Source organism: Oryzias latipes, chromosome 4, assembly GCF_002234675.1.
Source record: "Oryzias latipes chromosome 4, ASM223467v1".
NCBI lineage: Eukaryota > Metazoa > Chordata > Actinopteri > Beloniformes > Adrianichthyidae > Oryzias > Oryzias latipes.
The window spans coordinates 26,636,545-26,664,537 of NC_019862.2; the positions used below are offsets into that span (position 1 = coordinate 26,636,545).

The window sequence follows — 27,993 nt, forward strand, 5'->3', positions numbered from 1 at the left end:
TGTAAGGCTTGACTAAAAACAACTATTAGAACTATAAATATTTATTTCAACCATAAAAAAAATATATCACATATTTACAGGAATGTTAGCATCACTATGCCAACACTGAGTTGAGAAAAAAAAATACATTCATTTTATGCTGACAGGCAACAGCTGGGGAACTTCTCTATCTGTAACCAGCTCTCTTCATATTGATCATGTTTGCACAACTCCTGTAAACACTTGACAAGAAGTCCTGGAGTCCAGTCTGAGCAGCTTCAATGCACCGACATGAGTTCATTTCATTGAGAGTAGCTGCATCCTTGTCACTCCAAGTCAGGGTGTCACTTCAGCAGAGTGTCCCTCATCAGGCACAATTTGCTGGTTGACATTGATGACGCAGACGAGCAGCAGGAAGACCACAACCACGTCGTCCAGGACGCCTAGCAGTCCGCCGAGGGAGGGATCCGTTTCCAGCGAATTGGATGATGCCGCCACGTGGTCCTCGAGGGGGACCGAGATGGACACCACAGTCCCCACGCAGCACAAGGCCACCCTGAACAGAAACAGCCCCACGAGTCCTCCCATGGCGCCGAGGCCTCGGGCCAGCAGCTGCAGAACAAGGGGGACATCGCAGAGGTAGTCCTTCATCTGAAAGAAGTAGAATGCATTAAATCAGAAATGAGGCACACTTAAACAGCACATTTACAAATCCTTTAAAATAGGCATGTCCAAAGTGCGGCCTGAGGGCCAAATGCCGTCCTTATTCAAATTCTCTTTGGCTCCTTTGAAAAAAATCAATAATATTTGGCCCCCAGCACTTTCTTAACCCTTTTGCTATCCCAGGCCCTTTAACATTGGGAGTTGGGTCATCTAGACCCCAAAATAACCTTTTTTCTTCAATGATTTGTGATCTTCACTGGTGTCCATGGATTACATGAAATCCTCTTCACCTTTATACACCTTTGTCATGGTAGGAATAACACGCCAATGTAAGGATCGGGTCATCTGGACCCCATAGGATAGCACAAGGGTTATAAGTTTGTGTACAATTTTTAAATTTCGTCTCGATAAATCATGTTTTAATCAATCGTGAACTTGTGACATCACTATCATGTGACCCTTCCAGGTCCTTTCTAAAATGTCCACTGGACAAAAAAAAAAGGAAAGCTAACAATGATGGTTAACATGCTTCCAGGACATGGCTTTTTTTCAGACAAATGCAAAACAACAATTTCTGCCTAAAATGCCAATAGACCGTAGCAGTTTTCACTACGCACGACGACAAGCTGAATGAACGGTGCAAGAAACGGACAATTTCACAGTAATTCTGGTAAAATTCCTGTGAACTATGAACTGTCTACCAGAATTACTTTATGAATACATCTAAATACATGTTTTTAGCTGCATTTGTGTTCTGAGTGAAGCTATGAAAAGTGTGCCAGTGCAATAAAATGTTTCTTAAATAGTTGATTTGCATGTAATCTTATTAATATAGCACAAAAAATGTCAGGCTGAATGGTTGACCCTCACACATTTTCACCTCTCCACATCTGACAACCCTGTTTTAAAATGATGTTAAACAACAGCAAAACTGGTAACAAGGATTTATCATAAACTGTGTGTGTGTGTGTGTGTCGGATGAGCTTTAGGGGGTTAAACATGTTTGTCAGACTAATCGAGGCCATATTTTGTCTAAGATTAAATGTCTCAAAGGGTGTTCAGCTCAGAGGGATGTATAACAGGTATTCAGTTTACACATTCTTCTGTAAAAAAAGAACAATTTCATTTTTTATTCTGTTCTAATGTTAAATAAACCGTAGAATTTGGATTGCTCCCACTTAGTTCAGGCAGACGGCGACATTCGACTTGTAGTGCTGACCTTTCGTGGGGCTCCAGAGTAACGTCTGTTGTAGTCTGTGATTTCCCCCAGAACTTGTTGTGACTGCTGGTCGGATTGGCTCTCATAAAACAGGTTACAAAGCACGCTGACCTGCACAATTACAAGCATTCAAAGTCATGTTGACACTTGTAGCCCGATTCCGATTTACAGAGGAATTGTGCCGCACCTTCTGTCTGCAGAGGGGACAGTTGATTGCATCTAACCAAGATCCATGTCTCCAGTATGTCAGCAGACAGGGAGCTGCAGAGAGGCAAATGTTTAAGTCACTATCAAAGCAGCTTAACGGAGATGTATTTTACAACATTTAAAGTAAACTTGTGTTTACGACCCACATTTAACGAGCGACTAGTGTTCAAGGGTTCAAAAGGCCCCCAGTGTGAAGGACTGATAAGATACAGATGCAGAGGTAACTGACTTAAACTCAGACCTTCTTTGTACATGCTCCAGGAGAAAAAAACGTTTAATTGGTAACCAATATTGTCAATGTTAAACTGAGGTGTCATTGCACAATAACTATTAACCGCGGAACAGAGATACAAATAAACATCTAATTGTAAATTTAAACAAAAAGGGCAGCTGTCCCGTCTCGGCCTTGAACGTTTTTCAAACCTTTGCAAAGTAAAGTCAATTCCAGGATTATTGCTGACTTTGAAGTAAAACAGATTTACAAGTGTTCCTGTCTACAAACCTAAAGTAATTTTGTAGATAGTCAACACCAACACACTACCTGGACTTCAGTGTTTCCTTAAGCAGACATTGACTGAACAAAGAGTAAAGACAGGAGATAAATTCTGTTAAGCAACTCACTTCTGCACATCTGCCGGACAAGTTTTGCTTCTATTTTTTATGTATTCATTTTTTTGATTTGCTGGAGTTGGGAAATCAGACCTGAAGGTGGTGAGCACCCTCACAGCTGAATTCCATTAATGCTACAGCCCTCAGTGAATGAATAACTGAGGTATAATGCAACATGCGAACCCAGTTTAAAGGAAAAACAGGAAAATAAAGCCAATGGTAGCGTGGTGCAACGCATTTACAAAGTCTGTGACGAGGGTTGATGGGCGTGTTTGGGTGTGTGAGCTCATACCACAGAATAAGTGGCTGCAGTTGGTCTGGACGGGAAATCTGGGCGTTTGCAGGCAGACTGGACATTGCCAGTCCTGTGTGTTTGTGGACAGACATGGTGGCGAGGACTCCTGAGGAGGTGAGAATAGGAGAAACTTTGTCAAAAAGTATAAGATAAAACTTAAAAAAAGTGAAAAATATCGAAGAATTCGATATAATTTGGTTTGGAGATCGAAAAAGTAAGTTTATAGTAAGTGTCTATTTTGTTTAGTTTGGCCATGTTTTTTCATGTAAATGAATCGAGGGACAGGCGTGACTCTGACTCTAATAAAGCCATGACTTTTATGCCAGGAGGTGAACAGAATTAGGAGTCCATTGCATCTCGGACACAATAAAATCATCAGACACAGAAGCACTTGCAGAATTTGTTCGTGGCTGACTGTTGCACTCACTTTATGGCAACTTGTATGCATTGATCTTGATTTATAGCAGGTGACTTGAGGATGACTCCAGGTGATGTTGGCCTGATGAAACTTCAGATTAGGGAGGGTCCAGACTGGAAAGTAAGGTAACAATAGGAAACATGACTAACAATATTTCAGACAAGGCTGGGGGAACTTTTGTCTCTGGTTCACTCATGATGTTCTGACTACAAAGGTATTCATTAAAAAATGTAAATCATTACAAAATGACAAATAATAAAAGAGATATTCAGGAAAAAAGCTTTTCTTTCTTGTATGTAAATGATATTTACAGTATTCTAGAAAAAAATCAGAGCCCAACAAAGATCCAACCACTTCCTGATAATTTTCCAAACAAGATTTAAATAAAAAAAAACAAAAAACAAATTTTGCCTATGGTGTCATACAAAATCTGTTTGAGCAATAATAGTAACAAAACTTCCCCAAACCAGAGGCAATGTGAAGTCACTAAATAACGTGCACAACCTGAGAACATCTACTTACCTTCACCGAGATGACAGGAGCAAAACTGTTATCGGAGCAGCTCTATCCCAATGAGAGGCACCCTCTGTTTCCTGCTGGGAAGTGAAGCGCTGCCTTATAGCATCCCTCAACAAAATAAACTCAGGCTGCTGGTTACTGATTAGCTACACCCTCTAATATCAGCTGAAGCAATTTTTCCTTTAAAGGAGCAGCGCTTCTCTACCCTAAAACACACTCTTTACACATCAAAAAAGACACATTTCAGAGTAAAAGTCTGCAGATGAGCTCATTAACACGTTTGTCTTCAGGTTACAGCCTCATTGTGTGGGTCACCAAACCAAATCAAAGCCAGAAAGGTTACCTAACAAGCTCCCCTTGCTTGTAAGATCTGAAGTGGGTAAATCATTGACTCAAAGTTTACTTTACCAAAACCCTGACCACATGATCTTTTACTCACCATGACCTACCTGTTAGTTATGAAATCAATCCAGTCATTTGGTAATAGCAGAGGATTTTACTGCAGTATTAGTAAGGGTCCCTTTTAATATTACAGAGCTGCGTTTCATATTATTACCTATTTCACATCTTACTGTTACAAAAATTAGAAGCAGCAGTCCAGCAGAATAGCAGAACAGAGGATGGATAGATCACAGGCACAGGCTATTGGATTGTACAGCAAAGCAAATAAATGAGGAGTTTTACCGTCACCAATGTACTACATGTAAAATGTTAGTCTTCAGTAATCAACACAGTCAAATTTAAAATGTAAAAAAATAAACCAAAAGGGGAATAAGAACGTATGTTTAGTGTTTTTTTTAATACCATCATTATTATTTTTTACTAAAAGTTCAATTTTTTAAAGAAGCATATGTTAGTAGATCAAAACAAAAAAATAGATTATATGACATTTATTCTTTGGAGGTGGCGAAAATTCTAGTGGGGGAAAAAAAAAATATTTCAGCATTTTTCAAGACAGTATTTTGAGACGATCCAACAGAAAACATATACATTTGCAATTGGCAAATAAATTTGCAGCTGCCATCGTCATATTGGGAATTTTTCCTCCTAAAGTAGCGGGCAAAGATGTGACAACCCTCACATAGTTCACCAAGTCATGTGGTACAGAAATATGCTGACAAATATTTAACCTGGCACTTTTGAAGCAAGAAAGTCGGGATGGTTCAGGTCATCTAAAAATAGTCGCCGCGTATCAGTGAAGGTCAGCTTCTCCGGGTTACAGAAATCAGACGATAAACTTATAAGCTTCACACTTGCATAAGTACCTCATAGTCCATTTAAATGTGTCACGCATCCTGACTGGGTCCAGCGTTTCTCAGTTTTGAACTTGGCTTTTCTTGTAAATAATGCAATCCCACCTGCAGACATGTAATTTTTCACGTATAGGATCTTATCTAAGAGTGACCTGAAACAGTCAACTGAGATTCTGATGTGAGTGACACACCCTTTGACTTGGCCTGCAATCATCAATGATTTACCGTCACCAAATGTTGGCATTTAACCAGGAATTCATGAACTGACTGTGGATGTTTGAAGAGTTTTCTTCAAGATTATTACTTATTAAATTAGTTCTAAACGTGTTAATATTTAAATTACAATTCATATGGGGCTGAAACCCATAGATGATAACAATAATATTAGCTACAACAACAATAATATAACAACGAAACAAAACACGGTTTAAAAGGTGCAGGCTCCGATTTGGCACCACTTTGCTTACTGTAGCCTACCTTAAACACCAAAACAAAAAAGAAAAAACTACTACTACTACTGGAACTAATGCTGCTACTAATACTACTACTACTAGTACTTCTGCTAGAAATAATAATAACATAAAAATAAAACAAAGCAAAACAAAACAGAAGGCTGTTGGTAAATGATTCGTGATATCACATATGAATGGGCCACTAATTATGTGATATGTCATCATTTTAATAAATATTATCGATAATTTTGGTGCTGTTTAATGCTATTTTACTGCAAATGAAGGCACCTGTTGTCTTTTGTTTCATTGGGTTATCTAGATCAATGTTAAAGTCCCCACATCTATGTACTCACTTGACTAATATGTTAAACTTATAGTTTTTTTTTTTTTTTAAGGGAGCAAAACTGACTGGAAAACACTCGCGTGCATATCATTTAGTCAACCCTGGCAAAAAACTTAAATATTATTATTTTTTGTAATACATCTGTCATTGCATTTTGTAAATGAAAACTAAATATTTAAACAAAATCCTTGCAATTATCATTGTTCATTCTTAATAAATAAAAAAATGAAAGTGCTGTATTCCTAATGCTGCATTCAGGTGCACTGGCAGTTTCTAGCCAACACAAACACACTCACTTCTGGCACCATGGCACTGCAACTCTTTGAAAAGACTCACAACTACAACACACTGATCTGTAAGAACACACACAATCATGCAAAACGTTGCACATATTTGAATATATGCTGTTTTTTCAATGCATGATATTTTTTGAAAAACAACAACAACAACAACAAAACTAAAGTACCGGTAATGACTTTATTGTTTATCACTAGAGTTAATCTTAATGGAAGTATATTGAATTCAATTTAAGATGAGTGGTCTTCTTTTGTAATTGAATGCAATACACTTCTATAAAACATAAAAATTTATCAGAAATCATTATAAACTACACCTTGAAAAACACCCTGCTTGCACAAAATTGACCACATCCATGTCCAGCAGGTCTCCCACGGACTTCACTGATTTGTGCCCAATATTGATGTCGGCATTGACTCAACACAGAAAAAAAGTAAACAGTTCAACCTGGTTTTGCTGTAATATTTAGAAAGTAAGTTGATGCTTTAAAGAAATGTATGTGTTCTTTAAAAGGTTCTGAGGTCAGAAGTGTATTTTGTAGAAATAAAATTACATTTCTGTAATGTTACAAAACCTGACATAAGATGGCACTTTCAATAATTGTTAGTGTTTTGTTTTTGCAAGAGAAGAATCATCAACTAAAACTTGATAAATTAAGGGAATAGCTGTTTTGCTTTTAAATACATTAAAAATTAAAATAAATGTTAGGCTTGTAGAAATCTAATTTGGCTTGTAGACTTTGGATCTTATTGACCGACCCCCTAGTAACCACAAAAGTTCATTTAGAACCCTGTATACACTTGATATTGCATTCCTCTCATTCTACTGTGCAAACAGCCAATATAAAAAATGACACAAAAATTATACAGATAAACATGTGCAAACGATCAAATTATCTTCTTTCATATCTGTAACTATTCTTAATTTTAAGCACAGATTAACTTTGACTTTAGCTGCACAATTCTCCATTCATGTCGCTTTTAATATTTTTTCCTTCATAATTCAAAGAGCAATCCAAATGCAGCATTTTGATTGGTCTGTAAACAGTTAAACCGCTATCAATCATTGATCTCCTTTCTGATTGGCTCAGACATGTATCCATCCGCCTACCAGCAGCCCAACCCTCTACGCTGGAGATGCGACGTAAATAGCGACTCCGAGCTGCCCCATTCCCGTATGCTTTACGTTTGTTAATGACGGAAAGGAATATGTGTCTCGTCACGTTACGTTTTCCTCGTAAGAAATATACCTTTGGCAGCAGGTGAGGTCAAATGCGGAGGAAAGGAGCGGAAGAGGTTTGCTGACAGGTAAAAGGGGACTATTTAACCCTACAGCTAAGAGGGGGATACATGGAAGACAGCAGAAGTGCGTTGGTCGAGAGCCTTATAATATGGGTGAGTTCAAGAAACCGATTTATTATTATTATTTGTATTTTTAGAAGGCTCGCGCTCGATATGTCTTTGGTTTCGGACTTCAGAGTCAGGAGGAGGAAGCGCCGTAGTGAACGCATAGCTCGGAGAAAGATTTCCTCTCACGAGCGGGTCCCCGCAGGAGCAGCATCCGTAATAACAGCGAAATACGCAGGGGGTTGTTGAGGAGTCGAAATGTCCTCGCGCCCATCGGCACGAGCCGTACTCTGTAACTTAACACCCAGCCAACACAAAGGCAGCTATGTCCTCCACTTCTAATCCAATTAGGAGGGATATATATGCGGAATGTTGCTCTTTGCAATAATATGGTGAAGCAGATTAAACAAGGAAAGTGGTGAAATACAAACGCTGATGCTGCCTGATGGGGCTCTTTAATTAATGTAAAAGTAAACCATTATAACTCTATATATTTCTCGAACCCTGCAAAAAGAGCACAAAAACAAAAATCAGTGGTTAGTGTCAGAGTGATTTCAAATGTGTTTTTTTTAAATGCCCTGATCATAATTGCTTCTTTTCTCCTCTTCCCATGTTGTTGACCTCGTGCTGCTGCGCAGCTGCAGACCTTCAACACTCCCGCACCCTGCATAAGAGTGGAGGAGCTCACCACTGGAGCCGCAATGTCCCAAGCCCTGCATCAGATGTAAGTGGGCACCTCAGCACTACGCACCTGGAACTGGGTTTGTCATTTCAGTCTTTGCAGTTAGTACATTGGAGCAGCAGGAAGCATTTGAAAGCAAAATGGATGTAAATAAGTATTAGTTGGGGTGTCAGGATTAATCGCTTTTTATTCCTGTGATCAAACCACACCGATCTGTCTCAGGCAAGTTGACTTATACCATTATCAGTGGCGGTTTTAGATATGGGCGATGTGGGCGGTCGCCCAGGGCGGCACTTCATAGGGGGCGGCATTTGCCGTGCCCGATGCGTGCGTTACTCATATGCGTTACTCATATTGTGCTACGATATTCAAAGAGGAAGCTTGCAGCTTTTAATTTGAAATTGCTTCAGCTGCCGACACTTAACACTTCTACTTTAACACATCAGACTGTTAAGAATGTCTTCATCCTCTTTGCTCTTCACAGTTATGGTGCAAAAAAAAAAAAAAAAAAAAATAAAAGATGAAATAACTCAGAGTGAAAAAACGTAAAACAGGCACATGAAAAGGAATTGGGCAGAACAAACACCCGTGCTCAACTCAATTTCGACAAAAGCAGGCAATGGGGATTATTTCCCACAATACTTTGCTCTGACACGGCAGACCCGACACGCACGTGACCACCGCCCTCTGCTGCAAGACGCTTGCGGCCACACCTCTTTGCTGTAGTCTTTGGAACATTAGTCAAAAAACTCGAGAGGGGGGCGCAACTCGCCGGTGGCTGGCTGAATCACACTAACAGGCGTGAGGGGAGTCTTTTTCTATCTGACAATCAACTCTGAGCCGCAGCTGCGCCTCCCGTCATAGAGACGGAGCCGCGTGTGTCAGAGGGAAGGGGAGGGGGAGGGGGGATGAGCGCAGACCATTTTTTATGGATTGAGGTTTTTTGGAGGATTTCTGCTGTTGGTGTTGCACAAATTTAGGGAAATGCCAAATATTTTTGGAGTAATCCCACTGACGAGTTCTATGATTTAGTCTTTAATGTTTTATAAGACCTAAACATATTAATCACAATAAGTTTTTTTTTTAGATCTAATCCCTCTGATATGTTTCACAAAGACACACACAGGGCGTCACACATTAAGAAATTATTGTTAAAAATGAAGCAGGAGTCCAGCTCTAAAAAAAAATGCTCTAAAAAATGATAAAAGAGCAAAAAAAATGGAATTATTTGATTTGTAATTTCTTATTAATATTTCCAGGCTTTCTTTGTTTTGTTCTGCAGCATGTTCATATTTGTATAATTTTGACAGAATATATTTCTATGGGGAGCAACATATTATTTAAGGTTTAACTGTTCCTGTTTTTATTCATATTTATGTTCAAAAAGTTCAGTTTAAAAGGTTTAAAAGTTTAGCTTTAGTGTGTTCATTAAATGTTTATCTTCTTCGGCCCAAAACCTTAAGCGTGTTTTTAACTTAGGCCCCCTGTGTGACTTAGTTTGACCCCCCCGTAATATGAGTCTAGAACATTCATGCATTTTTTTGTGTAAAATAGCTAAATAGAAGATAGGGAACACAACAGGATGTTGTCAAATTTTGTAGGTGTGCGGGGGGGAGGGGGGGGGGCGCCTGTGGGGTTACTCGCCCAGGGAGTAAGTCAGTGTAGAACCGCCACTGACCATTATAAAGTCATTTCAAAATGACATAAATAAATTATATTGATCTTTGCAAACCAAACAATTATTCCAGACCAATGTGTGGAAACACTTTGAATTTAGCAAAGTCATGTGACCATCCAGTGTGCCAGAATGTTCTAATAATGTTCCATTCAGATTATTTTGGAAAAACAACAGTGGGCTGAACTTTAGGAAACTAATGAATCGAATTGTTAAAATGAAACGTTGGACCCCTAAGCGTTAGACTAGATACAATCTTTTATTGATCACTTCAAATATTAAAGCTTCCTTTCGGGGTTAGTAAGTGAAGACTTGATTGTTGTTTTTTTGCCAGATGATCCACATGAGGAACTCTCTGTGGACGCACTACCTACAGTAGGTAATGCAGGGCTGCGTTGCTGGGGGAATCTTGAGCAATCCAGTTCAGGATATCTAAACTGGATTTTAGACAGAGTGTAAGCTTGTCTTGATACCAGCTTGATTAAACCAATTTTGGTTTTAGCTAGTTACGTCGTTTTGTAAATTCCCTTCGGAGCTGCTCTGAATGTGACTTCGAAGTTTGGGTGAAACCCCTCATGCTTCTCACTATGTTCACATGTTTAATATTATGTACAAAATCTAAAACACTTTCTAGGTTTTAGCAGATCCCCTTCAGGAATTTGAAAATGGGATAAATGTAAGAAGTCATGAAACCAGATCCATACATTTTTTTGCTATATTTGCTGCAGAGACCCTGCATGGTTCAACGAGGGATGGCTCAGTCGCATCAAAACAGACGTGGAGGACAACTGGAGGCTGAAGGTGCCAAACACTCCTATGCTCTGCTCGCTGTCTCATCTGACTCTACATATTTTGCTCCATCTCTGTGTTTGTGACACTGTCAGCTGCTTCAGTGGTGCTGCCTCTGACTTCTGACTGCAATCTCACTATCTGAATGTGTTCATGTGGGTGTTTTTTTTGACATTTGTCAGCTGTTCAGGTCTCTTTATTCCCCCTGTGATTCCCAAGTTTAAATAAAGGTTTTGTTCTGTTCTCAGATGAGCAACCTGAAGAAGATCCTTCAGATGGTTGTTGACTATTATAAAGAGGTAGGAAATACGGTACATCCCTGTTACCTCATCATTTCGAAGCAGCGTTCTACACATCGTCCTGCTTCATACTGGGGACTTTTCAATGATCAAGTCTCTTCAAATGCATCTCACAGATTTCTGTTTGTGAACCACCAGGTTTTATCCCAGGACATCTCAGACTTTCCTGTACCTGATTTGTCCCTGGTGGCTGAGCACGCCGACCCGGTGGAGCTGGGGAGGTTGCTGCAGCTCATCCTGGGCTGTGCTGTCAGATGTGAGCGGAAACAAGGTATGACTGCGTTTCAAATTGTCCACAAAAGCAAAGAGCAAACACATCTGCTTACTGTTTGCAGTGTTGCCGAAAAGTCAGAATCCAGTCACTTTTGCATTATGAAGTTACACACGCTTGATATTTTTTTTCAGAATACATTCAGATCATCATGACTTTGGAGGAGTCTGTGCAGCATGTTGTCATGACAGCCATCCAAGAGGTCAGTCACTCAGATTAGAGCTGTTAAGCTGACACAGAGGAGCTTTTCTGAAGATGATAGTGAACATTTGCATGCAGCAAAACTGCAGCTCTTTGGCTTTTTTTTCTCTTCAGCTCATGAGTAAAGAAACCACCAGTCCATTTGCAGCAGAGCTGTCAGGGGACTTGGAACAGCAGGTCAGTATTGTTGCCACATTTATGGAGACACAGAACAGGCAGATAGAGGACAAGTCATCTTCCATGAAGCAGCAACTTTTATCCAACACCTTCTCAGCAGCATTCCTCATGGCAGGCCCCCCTTCATCTGTATCTTTTAAGTGGAAGATGAACCACTTTACACATGTAGCCAATCAGGTCATGTTCAGAAAAGGCATTAAAGGATGGAAATGCAGGGCTGCTCTGTGGCACAGTGGTTAGCGCTCTGGCATCACCAATAGATGGCCCTTCTTCAAATCCCGGTGGCAACATTTCTGTGTGGAGGTTGCACGTTCTCGCTATGCATGTGTGGATTTTCTCCGGGCACTCTGGCTTCCTCCCACAGTCCAAAAACAGGCTTCAGACATTGATTGGTTACTCTAAAAGTAGGGTTCGCACGGTCATGAAAAAAACCTGGAAAAGTTTGGGAAATTAAAAAAAGCAATAGGTCCTGGAAAAGCGTGAAAAACGACATCTTCTGTAAAGTTTTGTCAAAGTCGTGAAATTTTAATATTACGGATGGAAAAATACATTAGGAAATAGAAGAATTTAACATGAGATTGAAATGTAAATTGCGATGAACGTTCAACCTCACGCTATCGGGGATGGGAGTTAACGTTGCTGTAAAGCGGGTCGAGTTGTCATCAGTTCACCGCATGATGGATTGTGAAATGCTACAAAATGTAGCTTTAACAACAAGTGGCTTTTCAAGGAGAGGTATCAGATGTGGCAACTGAAAGACCCTGACCACAAATGAGCAAATATGCAGACTTTGCTCCAAGTCCTTCAACATCAGCAGCATGAGAGAAGCGGGGCGGATGAGGGGAAGAAACAGCGACAGTTAATGATGGCGTTACTTTGGAAGCATGTAGCATTCAATTGAAAAAAAGGATAAAAAGGGTGATCATCTTTATAATTGTCTTGTGTATTAAAAACAAACACCTATGGGGGATCTTTGTTCTAATATTTTGAAGAACCACAAAAGCAAAGAACTCCAAACAGGCTGGGCTCTAACCTAATCCGCTTATCAAAACTATAAAATGAGCTGCAATTAAAAATTGAAAAGCCACAATATGTCCGTGTCACAGACACGATCCATTTTCCTTATGTGCTCATCACGGTATCACCAGTCTGTTTGTTCTAATCATTTTATCCACAAACATTAGAGAGAAAAACGTTGGGTAAAGAATACATATTGACATTGATATCAATATGTTTCTAGTTTAACTAAGGACTGACAGATATTTTTTTTATTTCAGGCACTTTAAGCTTTTTTTCTGTTTTAGACTATAACAGGGTTTCTGTGTGGCTACATAAAGTTAATATTTGTTGAAAGTGGATTTATATTGCAGCTATTTGTGAATGCTCACATCCCCACCTGCGAAGCACTACTGCGTAAGCTTACATACGGCCTTATGGAACGCCTGGACAAATCTAAGAACTCAATTATCATGTCTCTGACTGATCCCAAAAGAAGCTCATGCCGCTACACTTCTGCCCTGAAGAAACACTGGATACAGCGATTATACTCTTTTTAATTTATATCTTTTTACTTTTTATTATGTATACTGTATTTGTATCTTCTTCTATGGACCACATCTGAGTCTGAAATAAAAGTGTGTTTTTTTTATATTGCTTTTTTTCTTTTGTAAATGTTAAAAGATACAATTTTAGATATACTTACACAATTTTTATAGATACTAACCTAATATATTGTCACCGCAGCGAATGTGTGTGGGTGGGTGGGGGATGGGGGGTGGGGGGTGGGGGTTGGGGGGTGGGGGGTGGGGGTTGGGGGGGGGGGGGGGGGGGGGCGAAACATTTTCTTTTTCCTAGGGGGGCCTTGCAAAAAATAATTGAGAAGCACTGCCATAGACTAAAAGATACAGTTCAAGTAGTTAAAGTTAAAGTCCCATTATCTGTCACACACCTAGGTGTGTGACGTTTGTTCTCCGCAATTGACCCATCCCCTGGGGGGGCAGTGAGCAGGAGACACAGCCGCGCTCAGGAACCATTTGGTGGTTCAAACCCCCAAATCCAACCCCTTAATAATGAATGTCAAGCAGGGAGGCAGTGGGTCCCATTTTTTAAGTCTTTGGTATGACCCGGCCTGGGTTTGAACTCACGACCTTCCAGGTCTAGTTGCTTATAGTTTTCATGAGCAGATGAGGTCAGTTAGTTTGTAGTTCTTTTCAATTTTAGAACGGAAATCACAAAAAAATGTGTTTTACGGCAGCTGCAATTCTAACGGCAAGCCAGACAAACTTGGATGCATCAATATGTGTCTTGTTTTGATTCAGCAGCACCGACTAAAATAGTCTGTCTGCAAAAGGGTTTATTTTTTGTTTTGCAAATGATGTGGAAAGTTATGTTAATATTTAGGAAACTATTATGGAAAACCATTGATAAAAAAACCCTGTAAAAGTGTGTCTAGGTGTGAGTGTGCTAGCAGTGATTGTGTGGCCTGCGACAGATTGACCTGGCCAGGGTTAACCCCGCCTCCACCAAACAGGAGCTGAGATAGGCTCCAGCATCCCTGTGACCCCAAAAGAAATTGAGCGTGTTAAGAAAATGGATGGATGGATGGATGCATGTGCAATCAAAAGCTGCACCAAGAAAAAAATATATGTTTTTGTGAAGTGGTATCAATTTTATGTTCAGCTTCATTCAGTTGTCACACAAAAAAATGTGCAAAATGATATTAAAGAACCCTCAAATTACTGCAGAGCTTGTACATTTGAAATTTTCTAGAACTTGCCAATAAATAAGTCTTCAATTCCACTTCTTATTTGTGTTTACAGCTTAAAAAAGCACTGGAGGAGCTGACTGAACTTCTTTCAGAAAAGGAGGCCCTTACCCAGCGCTGTCAAGAGCTAGACATGCAGGTAGAGACACCGTTTGTACACACTCGTCCAAACTCCAAAGTAAGATCACCGACTCTCACTGTTAGCGAGCTCTCCGTGTCGGCTCACACATTTGTCCCTGGCGCAGTCTAAACAGGAGTTGTGTAACTCTGTAGTGCTTGTGTTCATTGTCTGGAGCTGCTGTGGCAGAATGAGTGTGGGCTTACAGTCTGAGCTCACTGGGCCACCAAGCCAGAAGGTCTGTTTCAGCAGTGTGCAGACAGGCTAACCCACACACTGATCAACTGTTAACTGCATTCTTGACAGACCTTTGTGATCACTTCCGTCTGCAAAGAGAGGTAAGTCCAACTGCTGGGGGGGAACTTAACACCTCTACACCAGCTGCTCACACGTGTGTTCTAACTCTGCTAACATGTGACTACGAACCATTTCTATCCAGGACAAGTCATGATGTTCTGCTTTTTATTAACTTCTGGTAATTACATCTGCCTGCCAAAACAACAGTTTGGTCCTCTGAGTCATTAACATTGTTTTAAAGGGGCATGTTTAGTTTCTAAAAAATAAACAAAAGCTTTAAACTAGACAAAGAAACACAAGCTAGCACACAACCATGCTCCCATATCTAGTTTTTTTCTTAAAGGAAAACTACGATTATTATTTCATTCGTGACTGTTAGCTTGTTAGATGAGATTATTATGATTAGCAAGATTCAAACAAAAAGGCAATTTGAAATAAAGGAAACAGGGATTTTTTAATAAAGTAGTGGTTTAGTTTACCTCGAAAATACAAAAAAAAAAAAGAACCACAACTGAGCTTTATCACAAGGCCTGTAAAAGAGATCAACAAATCTGTACTTAGTGTTTTAAGCACTAATTGGCAACCTAACACAAAGGGGTTTATATATGTTTTGATTAAACCGCGTCAAACATAAAGGGGTTCACAAAGACAACCAACATTGAAGGGACTAAGCCGTGATAACCCCCCTCACATCAGACAGGCACATGGTACGGTCTAACGAGTTGACTTCAGCATTTAAGTCAGCTGCACTTTTGGCTGCAGTGTTTACTTCCTGAAGAAGAACGCATACAGGTAACAGAAATTATCGACAACATTTAATTTTATACTGTCAACATGTTCACTCTGTTTAAAATATGGCTTTATACAAAAAAAAAATATCCAACTCCCAGTTTTAGTGTATTTAAGTTAAAGATGTTTCAATTTTATGAATTCATTAAGAAGATTAACACACCCAAGGCAAGTAACACTGGAATAAATTGTGCTCTTTTGTTTGATAATTAATCCCCTCCTCTAAGTAAATTTTGTTTTGTAAAAAAATTTGTTTGTAATCTTTTTTATATATTTTCCTAGCTATTTTATTTTCTTATCAGTAAGCTCTATTATTGATATGTTCCTGCTATTTCTATTAATTACTGTAATTGAATAAGTTTGAAATGATAACATTGGTTATTGCGGCTAATGTCCTATTTGATTCCTTCATGTTGTGTTTTGTACTTTAATATTCTGTTCAATAAAGCTAGAAAAAAAAAGTCTTTTGTGGGATAACCCAAGCTCAAACCATTCACCAGAGCAAAGTTAAAACGGAGTCCAATTGAGATTTTATTTGACAATCTGTTCTTTTATGACCCTAAATGTAGGGGTTATGCATTAAGATGTATTTCTGTATTAACCATCAAAGCAGGTGAAACAGGCCTATAAATTAGACTGCTGGTTGAACAAGCTAACCTGTTATTAACTTGTTTGCTTGACCTCTGTTGGTGCTCTGCATGAATTGATTGCCATTTGTTTGAACTGCCTGGGGAAGAAAACCACTTAATTGCACAGTTAAAGACAGTTTTCTATTCTATGCTTTGCATGGGACATTTAACTTTAATCAGCCTAACTTTTGATTCGAAACTCCTCAGGAGAGCGGTTCTCACTCGCCCTTGTTGTGGTCAGGTAACTGCTCTTCAGGAGGAACGAAACAGCTTATTGGCTGAGAATGATGTGCTAACAGACCGAGCCAATCAGCTGGACACGTTTGATGACCCGAGCACACCCTCAGGAAAAAAACACAGTCAGCTGCAGCTGCAGTTTGAAGCATTGCAGGAAGAAAACTTCAGGTGTGTACATTCATGTGGCCAAAATTTCATCCAGAAAAAAACTGTGAAACTACAAGTTTATTTATTTATTTATTTATTTTAGGTTGGAGGCTGCAAAGGATGATTACCGAATCCACTGTGAGGAGCTGGAAAAGCAGCTGATAGAACTTCAGCACCGCAATGATGAGCTCACCAGCCTGGCAGAGGAATCCCGCGCTCTTAAAGATGAACTGGACGTCCTGAGGTCCACACTTCTGCCTTGTTCCTGTTCCAAACGCATAACTTCTGTCCGTCTCTGAACACCAGAACACCGACTGAAGATGCATCCGTTTCAGGAACTGCTCGGATCGGGTGGTGATGCTTGAGGCCTCGGTCGAGACGTACAAGCGTAAGTTGGAGAATCTTGGTGACCTAAAGAGGCAGATGAAACTGCTGGAAGAAAATAATATGACATACATGCAAAACACCGTCAGTCTGGAGGAAGAGCTTCGCAAAGCAAACGCTGCCCGTGCACAGCTCGAAACATACAAACGACAGGTAAATAAAGCTACAATTGAAAAGCTACAGGCCAAAATAAAGCTACAATTCAAAGATAATTGATTTGGAACATTAACACAGGATTTGCTGACAGGGACTGATGTTTCGTTCCAGGTTCAGGAGCTTCACAAAAAAATGTCTGAAGAGTCGAGGCGAGCAGATAACCTCGCTTTTGAGATGAAGAAGTTGGAGGAGAAACATGAAGCTACGCTGAAGGAGAAGGAGGTTGGAAAAAATTGTTGAACTCAATTAGTAGCAATAGATCTTTTGAACTATTCTATTCTTGAAAACTTCTGACCAACAATTTTCCAATAGAGGGTCATCATTGAAAGAGATTCTCTCAAGGAAATCAATGAAGAACTGCGATGCGCTCAGGCCCAGCAGCACCAGCTCTCTCAAGCAGGTAGCTCATGTCACACTTTTGACAGTAACAATGCTGCCTTTAGATTGATTTAAGCCTCATCTTTTTCCACAAAGGGATTTTTCCTTCTGGGAGCCCCAGCCACGATAACCTGGCAGCTGAGTTAATACCCATTGAATATAGGTAATATTTTTTGCTGTCACAAACATGAGTTGTATCCTTCTATTTATATGCGGGCTGGCTTTGTATGACTTTCAGGGAAAAGTTCATCCAGCTGCAGCATGAGAATAAAATGTTGAGGGTGCAGCAGCAGGACTATGAGCAGGAGAAGCTCACTGATCTGCAGGTCCAGCTGGAGGAAGCTAAGAAGACGTGCAGTCAACTCGACACTGAGAACAGGTGAAGAAAATCAATGTCCGGATATCTTTTGGCAAACGTATTCCTATTGCATGTTAACCTTCACCTGCACACTGGAACGTTTCCAGACTGAGCCGAGCGCGGATCAGCGAGCTGCAGCAGCAGGTAGAGGATCTGCAGAAGGCCCTGCAGAGTCAGGCGGCCAAACCTGATGATGTGAGTGTGCCAGCAGGCCTTGGAGCCGGGGTTGAGGGATTAAATGATGAGCTCTGGTGGACTTTATTGTCTAGTAGTACACAAAAAATATATTAAAGTTAAATATGTTTAATCAGCACAAGGTAATTGTGTAAAATGTAAGGTGTCAAGAATTGTGTTCTGGAAGTTGTGTCTATGAATTGACAGAATGGACAAAGCCTTTTGGATAAGAGGTGAAATGTCTTTAACTTTAAAAACCAAGTCCAGATGACAGCCCTTAAACCACACCCAGCAAATTAATATTTAAAGCGAGCCAAGTCAATAGAAAATAATGTCTCGTCAAATCAAAAACTTCACGTTTAAACCTTTTTTTTCAATCCAAGCTTTTGTTTTTAAAAAAGGTTTGCATTTAGTAATTTTTAAACAAGATGGTAGTAAAAAAAAAAAGACCAATGTGATTGTTATGAAACACGTATTTGACTTTAAAGATGGTAAATAGAAAAAGTAAGTGAATCCTTATGTTACATTCACAATGAGCATGTGACTCGAGAATACACAGTCTTGAACGTGCGTTTAGTTCACACTGGACAAGTAGGGAGTGACTTCTTTCTTCTTGTTCTTTTCCTACTATCTACTAGCGCAGGGGTCGGGAACCTTTTTGGCCAAGAGAGCCATAAACGCCACATATTTTGAAATGTAATTTCGAAAGAGCCATACAATAATGTAGTGTCCCTTTCCCACACTGAGGCACGGAGACTTAACCTCTTTTAAGGTTCTTTATTCGGGTTACTGCAGACCGCAACAAACGCCGAACAATTAATTCAGCAACTCCTGAATCTCTCCCGCCGAGACGAGACGAGAGCGCGTCTCCCAACTTTATATTCCCCTGCTCCCGCTGCAGCCCTCCCCTTTCCCTTATTCGGCCCATAGCTGAACCCCATTGGTCCAAACTACCTAACAACAGGCTGAGCGACAGAACTGAGAGCCAATCAGCTCTCTGCTTGATGCGGTCAATGAACTCCAGAACTTTTAACGCGGCCCAACAGCCATCCAACTCAGTCCGCGACAATATGTTTAAAACTAAAATACAAGTGAATGTGTGCATTTGATGTAATTTCAACCTTTTTAAAGTACAGTAAGTCTGTGGATTCTTTTTAATAACATTGTTATTCTGTTTCTAATAAATGATGAGTATTTCTCGTGGTAGTTTTGCTGATGGTCTAGTCTGGTTGATACGTGGTGAGTTTCTGCTTCATGCAGGCGTTGAGACTTTAAACGTGATCTTAGGTTGGTATGAATGTTTTGTAGATGTGAGACAGACTGATCACATGCGGACCTGGAGCCAAACACACACTCACACGCTGCAGTTAGTGACAGGCAGTGGGTTTTACCTATTTACAATCCCTGCGCGATTCACCTGCTGCCTGTCCCCACAACACCTCAGCCCCACCCTCTGCTTTCTCCCTCACACATCCCGTCCCCGCAACTGCGCGCTCTTTCTCAGAGACGGGAGCGCGCAGTTTTAGGCACGGCAATTCACAGGTTTCCGGGTGGTACAAACTCTGTGAATTAATAGACAATTTTAAACTTATACTAGTGCTGGCGCAGATTTGTCTCTCTAAGCACCGCTACTACTGCGCGCCTCTGCCATCGCATCGCGCACGAGAAAGACTGGTCTAATGAAGAAAAAAAATTTGAATTAAAGATTTGTCTGCGAGCCACATGTGACCATCAAAAGAGCCATATATGGCTCGCGAGCCTTAGGTTCCCGACCCCTGTACTAGCGCATGTCCACCACCCACAGTTGGAAGAGGCTTGGTGTGAATGTCAAAGCGGTGCAAATCTGGTTAATCTTCTTCCAGGCTTTATCTTTCACAGAACTATTCCAATATAGAAAAGATCCTGTGTCCCAGGATTCCGGCCAGACACAAACTGCAATGATTCATTTCTCCTCCATGATCACTTTGTTGGTCTTGTTTTTTTTTTTTTTTTTGGCACTTCTGTTTATTAAAAAGCAAATCATACATAAACTACTACCAGCTGACTGGTTTAAAGTCTGGTTTAAACACTTTTTGTATTTAGAAGCAAAAAACTGCGATAGAAATTTGTGTAACAACGCGTGAACATAAACGTTTTCAACGCGGTACATTGACGAGGATTTACATTGACTATTCATTGAAGGGCAGCTTGAACGCGAGTTGCCAAGGGTGGTGTGCACATAGCTTTAGAGTTAAAGCTAGGAATAACTATTAAAATATTTGTCAAATTATCATTGCCAACATTATTGACTCAGGTTATCACTTTAAGACAAATTCATGCACAAAACATACAATCCAAACAGTTTTCTTATTTTTACATTACTTTGCAGGTGATCCTAGTATTTACTTTGACAAAGTGCTTTTTTTGTTTTGTTTTTTTTTTAGTCAAACCTGAAGAGAAAACTGGATGCACACATGTGAGTCTCTTTGGCCTCGGCTTTTCCTAATAACAGGAATCTCAAATGAATAGGTTTCCCCTCTAGAGGGCAGTAAAGCACTCATTTCTCCTCAGGGTCCAGCTGAACGAGGCGCAGGATGAAATCATGAAGAAAAAAGAATTGTTGGAGGACCTACAGCCTGAAAACACTCAGACTTGTAAGAATTGTGCTTTTGCATCATTACACCCTTCTGCCTGCTATGCAAACCCTATATAGTCCTTTACTTTTTTATTTGAAAGCCTCTAAAGTCGATGAGCTCATGGCTGCTCTCAAGAAGAAAGATGATGACATGCGGGCCATGGAGGAGAGGTACAAGATGTACCTGGAGAAAGCTAGAGATGTGAGTTTTAAAGGTCTTTGCTAATCAAAGAAGTTAAAGGTCAAATATTTATGTTTGATCCGTCCTCCATGTGTAAAGGTCATACGAGCGTTGGACCCAAAGTTGAATCCTGCCACCGCTGAGATCCAGGCTCTCCGGAACCAGTTAGCTGACCGTGACAAACAGATCGTCACCCTGGAGGTAAACCCCTATTTCAGCTGAAGCTAAAGCGAAAATGTTTCTGTGTAGCTTTAATACGGTGGTCTTGGAGTTCAAATCACACCTACAAATCACTCAATGCAAAAATTATTAAAGATCACAGCAAAAATTTAAAAAGCAAAACAAATAATAATAGGATTTCATTTTAAAAATCAAAACTAAATCCCAAAAAACAAAATATAATTTCACAAAAAGAAACAAAATCTCTAAAAAAAAAAAAACAATTTCCAGAAATCAAACTAAAATGTTAAAAAGGAAACAAAATAAGAAATCAGAAAAGGAAAGTGTTATGGGACATCACTGACTGGATGAAGATGTTTGAGTTTTTTCAAATAGACCTTCAATGCCTGCAAACCAATAGAAGTTTTATGACTAACACAGAGCACATCCAGTATCACTTTATGCCAAATATTTTTTGGTTCAAATGATGGACAGACATCATCCTCAAATCAGCAATCTCCCATAATATCTAGCTTTTCTGGTTTCTTTTATTTCCTTTTTTTAAATTTTCATTTGATTTCTGGAAATTACTTTTCCTTCCCGAATGTTTCGTATTTATTTGTTTGGGTTTTTTGTAATTGTTTCTAAAATGTAATGTTTTTTTGTAATTGGTTTAGCTTTTTTGAACTAGGATCTTCAATGTGCTTTAATATGTATGTTAACGTTGTTTGGGTTGTTCCACTCTAGCGTCAGTGTGAACAGGCCAGATTGAGAGAGTATGAGGAGAAGCTAATCGTCACCGCCTGGTATAATAAGGTAAAGATCGCTGCAGATTTACGATTGTTTCGAGTCCATCCAAAATGGACAGTCACCTTGTTTTTTTTTTTTTCTGTCCTCAGAGTTTGAACTTTCAGAAGTTGGCCATCGAATCACGCCTTGGGGGCCCTGCTTTTCACACACTTTCTCCCGGCCAGTCCTTCTTATCGCAGCAGCGCCAAGTCTCAAACGCGCCCCGCCGCGCTTCTTCTATCAACGTGCCTGCTCCCACTCCCAAATAGACCATGCATCAGGGCTAAATGTCTGCATTCTTCTGAAATAAGGCAGGAATGTATAGCCCTAGCTCCTTCTGTCAAGTGAGCACACAAGTGGCCTTAAACTCATGTGCTCTCAGCCTTTTTGGGGAGGGGTCAAAGATAATCTGAGTAGGATGAATGTGGATTTATGAAACTGAACACACAGGTCATAGCAGGGCATGTTGTTATTGTACTGAGCCTGGAACTGTCCACTCCACTCTATGGTTTCACATTAGTCTAGACTTGGCTGCACAGCATCAGTCCAGCCTGGCCTCACTTCACGTAGAATGATGCTTTTTCAGGAATGAGACAAATGTCCGCTTCATATTTTTTAAGTGAGTAGAGCTTTATACTAATGAACGCTATTCAAATCATGTGACTCGTGCTGAACTTGAGATGACTGTAGAGGCATTTATGAAGTTTATAAAATGTATTTTGTTCTCCAGTAGTGATGGAAAGAGACACTCTGCTTTTTAGGGAGCAATCACTAACTTCTGGTGCTGGCCACCAACAACTTTTAGATCATCAAACATCAAGCTTTTTTATTTGTCTCATTCTAAAATGGAACCTTTGAAAAGCTGTGAAAATCTGAAGTCATATTAAGCACCGTCAGTGGCGTTCTGATGGCGTTCTTCTACGGGACCGGTGTTGTTCTCAACCAGCAGACCTTTCTATTTACTGAGAATGTCGTCAGAATGATTCTATTTAATTAAAAATATGTTACACTGAAATGTAAATCTGATTAAAACACCAGCTTTGATCCAAATGAGAATCAGGTTTAACGTCCATACAAAAATAGTGAAATGAGATTTATAAAAATGATTGTGGTTCATGTGTCTTTGCAGTAAATAAATACAGTCGAGGCGAATATTGTTTCTAATATTGAAAGGCCATTGATTTCACACAGAATGAATTGAGCCTTTTCACTTTGCTTAAACGTCTCCTGCTCTTGCTTTGGATGTTTGGAGCAACACTAAGGAGGTGGAGTGTTTATTATGGATCTGTCACATGAAGTCTGTTTGTCACTGTTGATGTAAATGGTTCTGGTTTTGTTCTGTCACACAAGAGAAGTGCAATCTGAGGCAGCACGGGTCAGAGCGACGGTGCAACACTTTTCTGTTTGATTTAAGAATTATAAATAAACTTTTGAAAGGGAGCAGTTTTGTATGTGAATGTATACTTTTGTACATTTTTTTTAGGGGGAAAGTTAAAAAAATTAAAGTGGACACAGGAAACGAATATTTAAGTGTTTATTTGCATCAAAATATACTTGTATTGCTTAAGCAAATAACCCACATTCTTATAAAGTAAAATGTAGAGAATGCTAAAGTTTTTTTTATTTATTTAATCATTCGATAATAAACATTTCAGACCAAATGATCATCAAAACGTGCATTGTATTAACTCTCAGTTTAAATCCAAACAAGTATTCACTTTATTTAAAATAGTTCAATGGGCTATCATTTTAAGAAAGAATTAATCTGAGATTTGCATAATAACATTTAGACTTTTCCCACTATTTTATTTGGCATCTTTTTTTTTATCGGCCCAGTAAATGTAGCTTTATGAATAAACTGAACTTTAACCTTAACTTAAACTATTAAATGGTGTTTGATTCAGATGTTTCATGAAAAAGGAATGTTTGCAGCATCTCAACGAGGCTTTGCAATGATCTGGAAAGGATGTGGAGTTCTAGTGGCACCAATTATTCCTTCTGTACGCAGCTCCACTCCTGCTGCCGCCGAAAAATGAAACCTCTGAAATAAAGTGACGAAAAACAAGAAGAGCTCCATCCTGGCAAGGCCCTCGCCCAGACAAGCACGCCTTCCTGGGGAGGACAGCTGTGGGTATTAACATGCCGATGCAGGATTTCTGTTCCACAGAGCAGAGATCGTCAAATGTGTCGGTCACCTGCAGAGAAGGGCAGAAACGCTTCCTTCCTCAGGAGTTTTCCATCAGCATCAAGGAAGTGTTCGGGGTTGAAGTTGTCTGGAGTTTCCCACTCTGTCTTGTCAAACAGCACAGAGGTGAGGTTCGGCATCACGGCTGTGCCCTGCACACAAAAACACAATGTTCAGATATATTCTTTATGATGTATGAAAAGAAAAATACAAATAAAAATGTAAACCCTTTGACAAAACGGAAATAATAAGGATTGTGTTTCCATCTGTTGACCAATGTCCAACCAAAGGTATTTAATGACAAATATAGAATTAGGATTATTGATAGATACGTACATTTACAAAACATAAACTGTGGTATATCTGTAAATATTTATGAATATCCATTACATGTGAACATGCATTTGAGTGTGTTAAGAAATAAGATTTAAATGGATCTAAATGAGTGTTTTATCATGACAAATGTGTGTCGAATGTTTGTTTCTATGTGTATTTTTATCGATGTGTGGTTATTTGTGTGTTTATGGGTATCTGAAACTGAATGTGTACTCATTAGACAGACAACAGGTTTATAACACATTGGGCTCACTGGTGTGGTAATAAATCTGGTCCAGGACAGGGGGGTTCAACCATATAGGGGTTTTAAGATAAGATAAGATATTTTTTATGGATCCCACGTTGGGGAAATTCAATTATTACAGCAGTTCAGTGCAAAATAGAGAAAAGAGAAGAGAAAAAAAGAACAACTTCATCTCAACCCTTAGTATATATATATATATAAATATATATATATATATAAATCTTGTCCTATCTTACCTTTTAAAGTATGTTCAAAATAAATTATCATCATAATAATAATCAGACTACAATAATTCTGTACATGGTGACTGCAAAAAAACATTAGATTATTTTGTTGAATCACTCACAACATGAACAAGAAAAAAACATTTTAAAAATCCAGATTCCAAAGTGACGAAAAAGAGGATTACAATGAAAGGGAAGCATTGATGGAACAATCTGGAAAATGAAAGAATGAAGAACTATAATTGTATTTAGCAAATCCACAAAATCTGAAACAATTTGGGATTAAATTGATGATCCGAGTCATAATTATTGTAGTAAACTAAATTATAATAGATCACATTCCTGCAGTAATTGTAAGTTTATTCAGGAAATTCCGACTAAAATAGGTTTTTGTGTGGAAAAGCAGCAGATGCTATTGGTTTCAGCCTTCTTTCTGTGGCTTTTCATTTAAGTTTTTATGATCACGTCGAGTCAGATAAATGTTTTTTGCTTTTTTCAATTTTTTTATTTCTGATTGAAATCAAATAAACTTACACTAATCTAAACTAAAAGTGAAATGTAAAAACAGCTGATGATGTTTTAGTTTTCAGAAAATCAGATGCACCTTTGGGATGATGTAACCCCCCAGCGTTGTGTCCTTTGCCGCCATCCTGAGTCCGTTGAGAGGAACGATGTTCCCCATCCTCTGGATCTCGTGGATGACAGCATCTGTGTACGGCATGTTGGTTCTGTCCGCCGTGGTGGGCTGACGGCTGTGTCCCACCACTCTGTCCATCTCTGCCTGTACTTTATCTTCAAAACAAACCTCGTTTATTAACATCCGGTCCGTCTGCAGCTGTGATAGCTGAGTCTTTTCCAGGCCTACCTTGGATGTGAGGGTTTGTGATGAGGTATATGAGCCCCCACTGCAGGGTCTTAGAGGTGGTTTCACTGCCAGCCAGGAACAGATCCAGACAACAGAGAACCAGGTTTTCCTCCTCAAAGCCAGAGTGGATTTTTCGATTGTGCTGCCGATCAGAGCAGAAACAAGCATTTAGAGTCAGTACAGTGACTTCTTGTCTTCAACAACATTAATGGATTCTAATGTGAGTGGCGTACTCTCTCCTCCATGAGGAACTTGTCAATGTAATCTCGAGGGTTGCTGGGGTCCAGGTCCTGCTTGTGTCTGTTTATCTCTCTTCTGATTGTTGTCTCCAAAGATTTGGAGCTGCTGAAGATGCTATTGTGAGGCCCCGGCAGATATTTCATGAGTGCAGGGAAGGCGTCATACAGCTGTAGGCAAACTGAACATGAAACAAATGCAGTGTTCATCTAACAATATCTCTAACTTTGATTTGGGTCTCACCAGAGCCCACACAGAGCCTTCTAGATAAGCCATGTCTGTTAGATTAGTCAGCATGGCCTGAAAGTCTGTGTCGCTGTAGTCAAACCGCCTCCCAAACACGATCTGGCAGATGATGTTGGAGACAGCTTTGTTCAGAAGTGGGACTGGGTCAAAGGGTTCTCCTGAACAGAGAGAACAGATCAAGTAGCAGGTCATTGTGCTTCAAATGATATGTTTGTTTCTCTGATGTTAACCTCCTTCCATCTCCATTGCTTCCAGCAGATGTCGGCTTTCCTCACAGATGCTCTGCTCTGTGGAGCTTTTGGCAGCGCCAAAAGTGCGAAGCATGGTCATGGCGAAGCGCCGCTGTCTCTTCCACACCGAGCCATTGCTGAAGAAAAGACCCGCTGACACAGGGAAGTCAGATATGCACGTTGTAGATGTATTTCTTCTGGTTGTTCAGCAACACGTGAATAATACATCAATGCTGTTCACCTGAGTTTCCTCCATAAATTCTGGTCACCATCGGGCTGTAAGGCCTGTCCACAAAGTTGTCAGCTTGTGTCACCAAAGCCTCCTTCACCGTCTTCCAGCCCGTCACAAAAACGGTTTTGTGTCTTCCCAGACGGATGCAGAACACATTCCCATAAACGTCAGCGAGCTGTGGATGCACAAACAGAGAACAAGAGGCCATCTGTGGAGCGCATGACTCTGAATGCACACATGCGGAACAGGGATGGAGGGACAGTGTGACGCATCTCCGTGCATTTTATTCACATCACCAACTGGCATCTGTTTAAAAGTTCCATAAAAAAGAAAACCTCGCTTAAATCTACTGCATTTTACCCGACTTTACAATGGGCTTTAAAGTGGATTAAATTAAATTAAATAAAGAAATCACTGCCATGGTGATGTAACTTACCTTGGTCAGGTAAATGTGAGGCTGCTTAGAATCAATGCTAAAGATGTTCCCCAGAACAGGAAGGGCTGGTGGTCCTGGTGGGAAATGAGGAGGATCCTTCTGCTTTACCAAACATAAAACGAAAAAAACAGCGAAAATGAAGAACAGCGTCCCAGTAAGACCACACCACTGGCACCAGACACACAGCCACATCGTGACAGGAGGAGGGCAGAGCAGGAAAGAAACCAAATAACTGTTGATGACTTCATTTCCCATTGTTCATCGCAGTTTCTAGATGGGGAGGTACCATCGAAATAAGCTGACTATAATGACTCCAGATTTTTTTTCAGAAAGAAACTTTACTAATTTTTCTATATTTTGGGATTGCTTTTATTTTATTTATTTTTTGGTTGTTGCCAGAAACAGTCAAAGGTCTACTGCCGCCCTCTCCTGGTTAGATGGAAAACATCTGCACAGTTTGGTCAACTTGCAGGGAAACATTTTTTGTCAAAGAAAAAGTGTTTCTCAAGAGCTCCAACCATAATGTTATTTATGACTCATCGCCAGGGAAGCACCTACCATCCCAAATCTCAGGGGACGCTCTAGAGGTTTGATCAAACTCTCAGATGCTTGAGAAAATTGAATGTTTTGCTTTTTCAGGTCGTCCAAAATTCCCATTGAGTGTTGGAATTATTTTTGCTGTCTGTTGTTATGGGTCATAGCAAACATTTCCTGTCTCTTCAGTACATTAACATCCTATTAAAAATAATTAATTGAAATGTTTACATTAGTTTGTACTCTTTATGTTTCAACTACATTTTCTGTGCGAACAGAAGACCAAACAAAAGCACGTTTGAGCAGTGTTAGCGATTAACGGTCAGAGGTGGGTACTAATGAGTAACATTTACGCA

The 27,993-nt window shown here is 39.8% G+C and overlaps 3 protein-coding genes across 3 annotated transcripts; 1 reads left to right on the forward strand and 2 right to left on the reverse strand.

The window, feature by feature from the left end:
• Positions 1 to 23: 23 nt before the first annotated feature.
• On the reverse strand, positions 24 to 4,328 carry LOC101156315 (E3 ubiquitin-protein ligase RNF170). The gene is made up of 6 exons (XM_004068185.4): positions 3,913 to 4,328; positions 3,400 to 3,503; positions 2,970 to 3,078; positions 2,049 to 2,122; positions 1,862 to 1,972; positions 24 to 630 (listed from the first exon to the last, which is right to left on the reverse strand). Exons 2-6 carry the CDS (start codon positions 3,418 to 3,420, stop codon positions 316 to 318), a joined length of 630 nt encoding a protein of 209 aa, XP_004068233.1. The 5' UTR covers positions 3,421 to 3,503; positions 3,913 to 4,328; the 3' UTR covers positions 24 to 315.
• Positions 4,329 to 7,423: 3,095 nt separating this feature from the next.
• Positions 7,424 to 23,308, forward strand: hook1 (hook microtubule tethering protein 1). The gene is made up of 22 exons (XM_023954468.1): positions 7,424 to 7,648; positions 8,239 to 8,324; positions 10,686 to 10,758; positions 10,995 to 11,045; positions 11,184 to 11,316; positions 11,451 to 11,518; positions 11,632 to 11,694; positions 14,514 to 14,597; positions 16,533 to 16,696; positions 16,779 to 16,919; positions 17,011 to 17,212; positions 17,327 to 17,437; positions 17,528 to 17,615; positions 17,690 to 17,756; positions 17,832 to 17,972; positions 18,059 to 18,146; positions 20,549 to 20,580; positions 20,676 to 20,758; positions 20,841 to 20,941; positions 21,020 to 21,121; positions 21,827 to 21,895; positions 21,979 to 23,308. Exons 1-22 carry the CDS (start codon positions 7,604 to 7,606, stop codon positions 22,135 to 22,137), a joined length of 2,151 nt encoding a protein of 716 aa, XP_023810236.1. The 5' UTR covers positions 7,424 to 7,603; the 3' UTR covers positions 22,138 to 23,308.
• Positions 22,465 to 27,740, reverse strand: LOC101160974 (cytochrome P450 2J2). The gene is made up of 9 exons (XM_004068280.4): positions 27,104 to 27,740; positions 26,677 to 26,842; positions 26,436 to 26,588; positions 26,203 to 26,363; positions 25,956 to 26,129; positions 25,723 to 25,864; positions 25,462 to 25,649; positions 24,064 to 24,205; positions 22,465 to 23,980 (listed from the first exon to the last, which is right to left on the reverse strand). The coding sequence occupies exons 1-9, from the start codon at positions 27,356 to 27,358 to the stop codon at positions 23,805 to 23,807; spliced, it is 1,557 nt and encodes a 518-aa protein (XP_004068328.2). The 5' UTR covers positions 27,359 to 27,740; the 3' UTR covers positions 22,465 to 23,804.
• Positions 27,741 to 27,993: the final 253 nt, after the last annotated feature.

Excerpts from the sequence above, each read along its gene's own strand:
- hook1 (XM_023954468.1), top strand. The coding sequence starts at position 7,604 with ATGGAAGACAGCAGAAGTGCGTTGGTCGAGAGCCTTATAATATGG. Across the intron at positions 7,649-8,238 it reads TCGAGAGCCTTATAATATGG|CTGCAGACCTTCAACACTCC; the intron begins GTGAGTTCAAGA and ends GCTGCTGCGCAG. Across the intron at positions 17,616-17,689 it reads GCACCAGCTCTCTCAAGCAG|GGATTTTTCCTTCTGGGAGC; the intron begins GTAGCTCATGTC and ends TTTTCCACAAAG.
- LOC101160974 (XM_004068280.4), bottom strand. The coding sequence starts at position 27,358 with ATGGGAAATGAAGTCATCAACAGTTATTTGGTTTCTTTCCTGCTCTGC. Across the intron at positions 26,843-27,103 it reads CTCACATTTACCTGACCAAG|CTCGCTGACGTTTATGGGAA; the intron begins GTAAGTTACATC and ends GTGCATCCACAG. Across the intron at positions 25,865-25,955 it reads AGTTCCTCATGGAGGAGAGA|CACAATCGAAAAATCCACTC; the intron begins GTACGCCACTCA and ends TCTGATCGGCAG.
- LOC101156315 (XM_004068185.4), bottom strand. The coding sequence starts at position 3,420 with ATGCATACAAGTTGCCATAAA. Across the intron at positions 3,079-3,399 it reads TGCATACAAGTTGCCATAAA|GAGTCCTCGCCACCATGTCT; the intron begins GTGAGTGCAACA and ends TCACCTCCTCAG. Across the intron at positions 1,973-2,048 it reads GTCCCCTCTGCAGACAGAAG|GTCAGCGTGCTTTGTAACCT; the intron begins GTGCGGCACAAT and ends GTAATTGTGCAG.